Here is a 9,864-nt window from a genome sequence, read left to right on the forward strand (position 1 = left end):
CCAATCAAGTCCTTGTCCTGGCAGCCACCCCGGCCCTTGCGAGCCCTCGGTACCAGACGTGGGCCCCAAGTCAGCGGCGTCCCCGGCCTGCCCTCGGGGGGGCTGCACCTCCGCCCCGGCCCGATCCCTCGTGGTGTAGCCGGCCCTCGGGAGGCTGCCCCCGGGGATGCGCCCCAACCGCGGACTAGTAGGCTCGGAAGGAGGGAGAGCGAGGGCCCGACTGAACCGGGAGGGGCGGCGAGTGCCGCGAGGGGCCCTAAACTCCACTTCAACCTCCGGGCTGGAACCCACCGCCCCTCGGGGTGGCCGCCCGAGGCATCAGTGCGCATGCGCGCACCCGGCCGGCCGCCCCTGCCCACGCCCCGCCCCGCCCCGCGCTAGACCACGCCTCCAGCTCGCAATGGGCGGAGTCTGCGGGCGGGGCGGGGTGGGGCGGGGCCGGGCTGGCCGGACCTGGGGAATGCCAGCGCCAGCCCCCGCCCCAGGCCAGCCCCAGCTGGATCTCGGGCCAGAGCTTGAGGCCGCTGCACCGAGCGGCTGCAGCCTCAGCTCCAGCGCCCGCGCCGTGCCCGTATCCCGGGAGCCCGGCTGGACCCACGGCGGCGCGGCCGGTAGGAGGCAGGCGGAGGGAGGCGTGTGCGATCGCGCGTGTGCGTGTGTGTGTGTGTGTGTGTGTGTGTGTGTGTGTGTGTGTGTTTCGGAGGGGCGTACGCGGGTGCAGCGCTGGCCAGTGTGTGCTCCAAGACCTCGAATCGATAGCGAGGCTGCATCTCCCTCGGGCCCGGGGGGAAAGGAAGTGAGCGTATGCTGGGGGCGGGGGCCTGGAGGATCTGCCTGGCCCCCCTGGACTCTTCTCCACCCCCACCCCAGGCGAGGAGTCCCCACCCCCACCCCCGGCGAGGAGCTTTTTTTCCACCTCCCTCTGGGTGTTTCCAAGTCGTTTCCCTAGTGTGGACGCGCTGGGCGCGCCTAACGCCCGGGGCTAGACTGTCCCTTCCTCTCGTCTTCCTTACAATTCCCCTCTTCTGTTCCCTCCTTTACCCCCCTTTCATCCCTGCAATCCACCAACCCCTTCTGGGTGCTCCCCAACCCAGACTTGGGGAAGGGGCAGGGCCGAGGCACCTGCTGTGCCAGCCTATCCTCTTCTTGGCACTTCTCCTCAGGTTGAATGGGAGCGTTTCTCCTTGACTGCAGGGTGCGCGCACGTGTGTGTGTGTGTGTGTGTGTGTGTGTGTGTGTGTGTGTGTTGCGGGAGTGTGGGAGGGTGGTCTGGGAGGGAATGGATCTTTGGTTTCTCAGACCTCAGAGTTCCCACCTCTGTTCCTCTGGGTTGGGGGTCTCGGAAGGAAGACTGGCCTAGGGGACCAGAGGTGAGGTAGGACCAAAGATCATTAACAGGTGCCACGTTCTCTCTCTGAGTCATTTCATGTGGTGGGATTCAGCCCCAAGTTCTATACAGATGAGCACAGTGGGGCACAGAGAGGTGAAGTCAGCTGCCCACTCAGGGCTGCTGAGCCAGAATTTGAACCCCCAGGGTCCACCTGGCTCTCAGCCCAGAGTCTCTTTCCTATACCTATGGTTTGGAGAGAAAAGTACTGAGGGTGACTATCCAGGACTCAGGGGAGAGAGAGATCTGGGCAGACTTCTTGGAAGAGAGGGTGAGGCTCTGCCAAGTGGATGAGTCTGAGGCCTGCTGGGGGAACCACTGTGTTCTGCGAAGACTGACACCTCCCAGGGTTCTCGGGCTGCTCCTTGCTTCTGTCTCCAGGGTCCAGGGGTGGGGTGGATTGGCTGCCTTTGCCTTCTGGGCAGGGTATGGTGGACCCCACTGCTGCTGCAGGCCAGGCCAGGCTTGTTGCTAGCACACAGAGGTGCTCAGGCGGGATCTTTGCCACGAGGAGCCTCTCTTCTGACGAGATAGCAATGGGTCCACAGATGAAGCCCCATCCAGAGTTGTACCCAGTGCTGGGAGCACAAGACAGGGACTGATGGGTGCCCGGGAGCTGGGGATGAGTTCACTTGCAGATTCGTTGGGGCTGGGTCTCAAAGAAGTCCACCAAGTGGAAAAGAAAAGGCAGGGCATTGCAGGCCCAGGAACAGCATGAGTAAAGGCCTGGCGGTGTGAAAAATGCATGCTGGCGGGGTGGATTGCAGATTAAGTAGGTCAGATGTGTGTCCGAGAAGGGTCACTTTTGGCTACAGTAGTGGGTGGGCTGGCATTGAGGGCTGTAAGGAGGAGGCCACAGCAGGGAGAGGGCCCTCCCTTCTGCTTTCCTCTGCTCCCCACACAGGGCTAGGCTTGGCGGGGAGGAGGGGCCCTGGTAAAGGTTCCCAGAGCAGAGGTGCCCAGGGGCTGCACAGGGCCCCAGTGCTGGGGAAAGGTGGGTCGGGCTGCCTTTGTGAGATGGGACCACAATTGAGGTGGAGCAAGTTGGGAGTAAGTTGACAAGTTGACTTTTGGACAGGATGGTTGTGAGATGCCTCTGGGCTTTTGGGGGTGACATCTGGGACACGGCTCCCAGACCAGCGCTGTCTCTGGCTGCTTCTGCACCTGCTTTCCTGGCAGGCTCTCAGGTCAGCCCCGGAGTCCTGGTCTCCAAACAGGAGGCTCCCCCTGCATCCTCAGTGGGTACCCTCTACTACCTACGGGGCCTAAATCATGTGTCTGATCTTTTTTCTGGCTGAGACCATCTCTGTACTTTCTTACCTGCCTATGACCTTGAGGCAGAGAACTTTCTTTTTCTGTCTCAGTTTTCTCCTGTGTGGAATGGGATACGTGCTGCCTGTTCACAGGGACTTGGGGGATGATGAAGATGAACTTAGATCATGTCACTGAGCGCATCTTTCTAAGTACATGGTGTCGGGTAGCCATTATTACTAATAGCAGTTGGTGGTCAGCATCACTTAGCTCCTTCCCTGGGGACAAGGGGCTGACATTGGGAGAAGAAGGGTGGAAGGAAACAGGCCTCTCCTATTGAAGCAGAAGCCTCTCTTAGCTTTAGTGGGTGAGAAGGACTGCTTATGGGAGGGGTCTCTACCTGCCTGACCAAGTCCCTTGGCCTCCCCAAAAGCTTCTAGCTCCTGAGGAGAGGCAAGGACTGAGCACCCAGGAGCACTCCAGTTTGAACAGAAAGCCCAGCAGTGAGCCCTAGGCTCTGCAACACCCCCCACCCCTCCCCGGCAGCCTCCTGGACAGCTGGCAGCAATCTCTCTGCAGCTGGGCTTCTCACCTGCCCTGTCTCTGTCCCCATCTATTCAAGTGTTTTGAGTGCCTTCAGAGCCCCTCCCAGGCACCCCTCGAGTGCCCTCTGAGACCTCTTCTGCCTCTCCATCCCTGGTCCCTGTTCAAAACGTTCCTGGGCCCACCATGGTCCTGAGGCTTGGCCTTCCTGCTGCCTACCTCTGAGCCCCTCTTCCGGGCTGGTGGAGACAACCTGGGATTGCCTTGCTTCACTGCAGGCAGAGCGGCTCACTACACTGTGGCCTCAGGCCTTGCCTTTCCCAGCTCACCAAACGCAAATGGGCCAGGTCCCTTTGCCGTTTGAATCTGGATGTCTTAGGAAGCCAGCCTCAAGCTTGGACAGGGAAGCTATGGATGACGTGTGCTCACCCACAAGGGCCTGGGTTACTGCTCAGCATTCTGGTTGTTTCCATGTGTGCTTCCAGGGACCCTAGCTTTCCCAGGGATAGTTTTCTGGGCATGTGGGAGAAGGCACTGGTGGCCGGAGCATGGCCAGAGCATACCAAAGCCCATCTACTGGTCCCCAGCTGCCCTTCACCGCCAGGGTGTGCCCCGGGGATGGTGAACAGAAGTCTGGGAGCACACTGGCTTGACCTACCTGCCCCGCTTAGCCAGCCCCTGCTCAGCCAGTGCTCCCCGCTGCTGTGTAACTTCTGCCAGTCACAGTGAGGTGGGACCCAAGTGATTTGTTACTCACAGCAGTAACTAAGAAACTGATGTGGGGTGACTTTGATGTACAGTGGAGCAACTCAGGGTGTAAGAACTTCATTTCCCTCACAGGCTTCTCCAGGCAGGAGAGGCAGGTGTGGTCCCATGACCCCCCCACCCGCCAGCTCCCATTACTGTTCTTCAGGAACAGCATCATTCAAGAGCATATTCCTTTCCTATCGCTGTTGTGACAAATTACGACACTTGGTGGCTGAAAACAACACAGATTTATGCTCTTACAGTTTCAGAGGTGAGAAGTCCCCTGTGAGTCTAATGGGGCTAAAATCCAGGCTGGTCCTTCTGTGGGATCCAAGGGAGGTTCCTTTCCCGTCTCTTCCAACCTCGGGTGGCTGCTGGAATTCCTTACGACCACGTCGCCCCAGGCTCTGCTTCCACTGTCTCATTGCCCTTTCCTCCTCTGCAGGCAGATCACCTCCGCCTCTCACTTATAGGGACACTTTTCGGGGTCCACCCAGACAAGCTAAGTTCGTCTCCCCATCTCACAATCCTTAATCACATCTGCAAAGTCCCTTGTGCCATACCAGGTGTCATTCACAGGTTCTAGGGATTTGGTTGGGAGTATCTTTGGGGGCCATCATTCAGCCCATCCCAGGAGCCAACTGCAGCATCACTGCAGGCACCATTCCCAGCCCCTGCCCCCACCCCAGTGCCCACCGAGGCTGGCTTCCCCAGTCACAGTCCTGTTACCCCAGGAGGTCACTCTAAATGCCTGTCTCCCCACCAGCCGGGAGCCCTGGGGACCAGGCACTGCTGTAGCCCTGGCCCCAGTGCCCCAGCCTGAGCCCCTGGTAGCCAGAGCTCAGGGATGTTTGGAGGAAGGGCATCTCTGGTAGGGCCTGTTGTCTGGTGTCTGGACCCTGGCCCTGGTGTCTGGACCCTGCCTGCATTTGACAGCATGTTGGACCTTTCAGGGTGGAGTGAAGCTCATTTCAGACATTCACACAATAAGCCCAGGGCTTTGCAGGGTCATTAGATGCTCATTATCACCCTACAAGGGGTGATGGGAGGTCCTGCTTTTGGATGGAGCTGGGAGGTCCTGCTTTGTAGATGAGAATACTAAGGCCTCTTATGGCCAAGTCCTGCCTGGTATGTGGGGTAAGGTGAGCAGGTTGGGCCAGTAGAGCAGCAGGAAATTATTTTACTGATAAGAATTCTGAAGCACGAAGAGGTTAACTGCTTTGCCCTTCGCTGGCCTCAGTCTCCCCATCTGAGGATGGGTATGTGGACAGGATGTTGCCCAAGCTGACATCTTAAGGCTCTGATTTGCCCTCTGCCTGGGCAAGGGGAGCAGGTGCTGGCATTCAAGGCTGCCGTGGTCAGGAATAGAAAGTGGCTTAGAGTAATGCAGGAGGCCTGGAAGTGAAGTGCTGCCAGCACACTGCTCTCCCAGAAACGTGGTCTGCCATCACACGAGGCGGTGAGATGTGGTCTGCCATTACACGAGGGGGTGAGACGTGGCTGCCATCGCACGAGGCGGTGAGCCCCCTGGTGCCTCGGGAAGAACCCTAGCCAAATCCAGAGCCCCCGCCTGCCTGCTGCTGACCTGCCTCTGCGTGGGTCTCTGTTTCATCCCCATGGCCAAGGCCACGCCATACTGGGGCCCTGCTGTTTTCTCAGGGGCCCGTCTACAGCCTGGCCTCCCTGCCTGCGTCCTGGGCCTCTTTTCCCTTTGACCTTCTCATAAATCATCGCCCCCCATCTCATGCCTGAGTTCTTAGCCTGGCTTTCAGGACTGGCCACAACCCAGCTGTGGCAATATGTCTCTACTTCCTCTTCCCTCTCCCCTGCACCCTGTCCTCCCAACTTGCCTAAATGATTTCTTCCTCCCAGAATATTCTTTCCTCCCCAAACTTTCCACCTCCTCCATCTCTTGAAATCACTGTCTACCTTTGAGATCCCTCTTAGATGCTCCTTCCTCCATGCAGCCGTCCCTGCCCGGGGTGAACAAGTCACTTCTCTTGAGAGCAGATCTTGCTGCCTTGTCGCCCTCACCAGGCCGACCTTTAGGGCAGAGCCCCCCGTCTGACTCCTCACTGCCCCTTGGTCAGGCACAGGGAAGGTGTACGAGTGAAGTTGGAACAGGGGACACACCTGAGCAGGACACCCAGGGCTGGATAGTGGGTCACTGCTCCAGGGAGGGGTGACGAGCCAGGCAGAGCAGGACTTTGACAGGGGACAGGTTTGAGCCTCTGCCCCAAATGTCCTCTCTCCCCTCAGAGCCTCTGCCTCCACTCTATGTAATGAGAACAGCACAGCTCATTTCTGAGGTTGTGCAGGAGCTTGTGCTGAGGAATGGCACCCCTGTTTCCCAATCTGAGAAATGGGCACTGTCTCACCAGTCTCCAAACCTTGAGTCTTGGAGACAGGTGTAGGGACTTGAGTCTAGGGCCTGCCTGTGCAAGAAGTGGAGAAAAAGGCTGTCCTGGTGATAAACCTGCCAGATTGAAAAAGAATACGTCGTGTTCCCCTCCCCATCACTCAGTGGTGAGAGCCTGTGACCAGAGTGGGCAGGGGCTTGCCTGGGCTCATGCAGCACAGCGAGGCAGAGGTGGTTTCAGTAAGCTGATCAAGTCCCATTTTGTTAGGTTGTCTTCCCTGTGGGGAGTAAGCGAGTACACATTCTCCACCCCACCCCGATGAGAGAAAGTGTCCTGCACGGAGACGCCCAGCTGCATCTGCCCAGTCTCAGCACTTTCTCTGCAGGACCTGGTGCGGTGCTGGGCTGGGAGCCCCAAGGTAGGGCAGCCACTGCACTAGGTTGCCTGGGACTGTGGGTTTCCCGAATGTGTTTGTTTCAGTGTTAAAACCTTGGTGGGCTGCTCACCCGAGGCTGGGCCTGGGCCTGCCTTCTGCCCAGCAAAGTCTCCACCTCCAAGTATGGCCAGGTCCTCAGCTTCTTCCTGTCTTGCCCAAGGCCTGCAGGAACCCCTGAGCTAGAACATCCTTTAAGATGCTCCTCTCCCTTGTCTGCCTGCTTACAGGTGCTGCTTACAACAGTGGCTTCTGCTGGCTATGCTCCCTCCTGCTCATAGCACCCTGGGCGGGACCTGATTCCCAGATGAGGAACAGCTGCAGGGTCAGGCCTCTGACTCAGTCAGGGTCACACAGAGCCAGGCCTGCAGCCAGCACAGCCTTCACATGCACCACTGGGGGACATCACAGCTGCAGGACCACCATTCCCCCAGGACCAGCCAGAGACCCCATGCCCCATACACACCTGACCCTGCCCATCAGGCCTTTTGTGTCTCCCAGCAGGGGAGAGAGCTGGTGGGATTTATGTTAGAAATATCACTCAACAGCCGGGTGGAAAATGGATTGGACACAGAAACGATAAGGGAAGGAGAGGGGAGGGAAGGGGAAGGGAGAAGAAAGACAGGATTTCCTAGCCCTGGTGCCAGCTCGCCTGGTGGTGGCTGGAATGACTCACTGCGCCTGGCTGCCTTGGCTCTGGCGCCAGCACCCAGGAGCCTGGAGCTCTGGGTGGCCCAGAGGCGGGGAGCCTGAGGTGGCCCTGAGCCTGGCCCCTCCTCCACAGCACATTCTCCCTCCCCATCCCGCCATCCATTCCTTAGCACATGACGCATCGGAGAGGCAGGAGCCTGGGAGGTCACAGTACACCCACGAAAGGACAAAGAGACACGCTCTAAGCATCTTATTAGATGGTGACTTAGGAGCAGATGGAGGATGGGGTGTGAGATAGAAGGGGATAAATACATTAACAAAATCAAAAACACAAATAACCAGGCAGCCACCAAATGGAATTTCTGCCCTTTCCAGGCCCCTCTGGCTTCTGGCCTTCCCTGCTGTGGCTCAAGCGAGGGCACTTCAGTCCTGGGTCACTGCATCTGCGTCTGACCCTTAGTCTTGCCCCTGGCTCCCCTGTGCCCCAGTAAGTGCCAATGCACCCCTTCCTGGCATCCCCAGCCCTGCAGAGCTGGTCCTGCCAGCTTTCCCCCAGGCTCTGCCCACCCAGTGCCCTCCTACCTTTTCCCTCTCCCTGCACCTATCCTTTAGGCCCTGCTCAGACTCCATCTCCGAGGGCCACCACCATTCCCCTGGCCCCCTCTTCGTCAGCCAGCTCAGGTCCAGCCCAGAATGGGCATCAGCAAAGATGTGCCAGTTGGAATTGACTGTGTCCCCTGAATGATGAAGCCCTAGCTGTTCATCCCTTCCCTATTCATATGGTAAAGGGTGGCAGTAGGTGGTGTCTTCCCTCCAGAGGGGAAAAGAGGTTGAGGAAGGGAGGTGGGAGAAGGGGGCTTTGATTGGCGGGGAATGGGTGAGTGTGTCACTGGCTCCTTTGACCAGCACTGGGTGATACCCACTCTGCCAGGCCTGTGCTTTGTGCTGGGCACCACTGTGGGGTATGAGGCAGTGGATCACAGGAGAAGGACCCCCATCAGGCATTTCTGTGTTCTCCCTTTACCCCCACTGCTGGTTGGCTACCGGGAAGAGTTGAGCCTCCCTCTCATTTGTCTCTGAAACCAGATCCTCCGCATCCACACGTGAGCCTGCCATGTGAACGCCAGTCCAAGTCCTGTGGCTGTTCTTCTGGTGTTTCTGGTCTAGTCTTATCCTTTTCTAGTCTGTTTCCCATGTGGCAGCCAGATGGGGCTCCCCAAGACAGCTGTGACCAAATCCCTCCCCTATTCAGCACCCTTTCACACTCCCCCTCACCTTAGGATGAAACCAGACTGCTGCACCTGGTATCCTGGGGCCTCTGGCGGAGTCCTCTGCAGCTTCATCCATGATCCCTGCCCCATACCCCTTCCCTCTCCTTTTTTCTGAGGGCCATGCTTCCCCCCTCAGGGCTGAAAACATCCCCCAGGGATGGTCTCTGGCTGGCGTCTCCCCTTCTCAGGTGCAGAGGAAACCTTGCAGGTGCATGCTCAGTTGGGGTGTCGGGGTGCCATACACCTGTAGGATCTTCTTGTGGAATGCTCCGAGTGTGGAGACACTCAAGCACCCTTAGAGCTAGAGGAGGAGGCTGAGGATCAGAGGAGGCTCTCAGAAGGTCACACAGCCTGCGTGTGACAAAGGCTAGTGCTCAGACCCAGCCTGGGGCACTTTCCCACTCTGTCTCCCTTCCCACCGGTCCTCCTACCTGGTTATGTGCTGTCCAGCTGGACAGGGCTACAACGTGAAGGACCTGGATCTGCTGGGACCTGTGTCACCACATTCAGCCACCCCTCCCTCCCAGGGCCACCGAGCTGGCTTTTTTTGTTTACCTTTTCATTGAAGCATATGTAACTGATCTACAGACAGGTGCATAGGTCATGAGTGTACAGCTCAGTGGATTTTCACAGGGACCACACCCATGGAACCACCACCCAGATCAAGAAATTTCCCCAGAACAGCGGAGCTCTCTAACACCTCTTCCAGTCACTGCTCCCAAGAGAGCCAAGTCCTGTTTTCTGTGCACTGTAGATGAGTTATGCTGGCTTTGCTTTCCTTAAAAAAGAAACTGATTTTTAATAGATAAAAATTGTAAATGTTTATCATGTACAATGAAATATTTTGTAAGGTGTATGCATTGTGGAATGGCTAAATCAAGTTAATTAACACACTGATTACCTCACATACTTTTTTGTCCTGAGAACACTCCAAATCTACTCTCAGCCAGGCGTGGTAGCTCACACCTGTAATCCCAGCATTATGGGAGGCTGAGGCAGGCAGATCACTAGAGGTCAGGAGCTAGACCCCAGCCTGGCCAACATGGTGAAACCCTATCTGTACTAAATACAACAATTAGCCAGGCGTGGTGGCAGGTGCCTGTAATCCTAGCTACTTGGGAGGCCAAGGCAGGAAAATCGCCTGAATTCCATTAGACGGAGGTTGCAGTGAGCTAAGATCATGCTACTGCACTCTAGCCTGGGCAACAGAGTGAGACTCCA

The 9,864-nt window shown here is 57.5% G+C and overlaps 1 protein-coding gene across 1 annotated transcript in view; it reads left to right on the top strand.

Annotated features, from left to right (window-relative positions):
• Positions 1 to 430: 430 nt before the first annotated feature.
• The window catches only part of CAPN5 (calpain 5), a 55,630-nt gene continuing 46,196 nt past the window's right edge, over positions 431 to 9,864 (top strand). Inside the window, exon 1 of the mRNA XM_017533055.1 lies at positions 431 to 611. Coding sequence (XP_017388544.1) covers positions 461 to 611 — 151 coding nt within the window. The 5' untranslated portion in view covers positions 431 to 460. The remainder of the gene's footprint in view (positions 612 to 9,864) is intronic.

This window comes from Cebus imitator, unplaced genomic scaffold, assembly GCF_001604975.1.
Source record: "Cebus imitator isolate Cc_AM_T3 unplaced genomic scaffold, Cebus_imitator-1.0 Scaffold79, whole genome shotgun sequence".
Lineage (NCBI taxonomy): Eukaryota > Metazoa > Chordata > Mammalia > Primates > Cebidae > Cebus > Cebus imitator.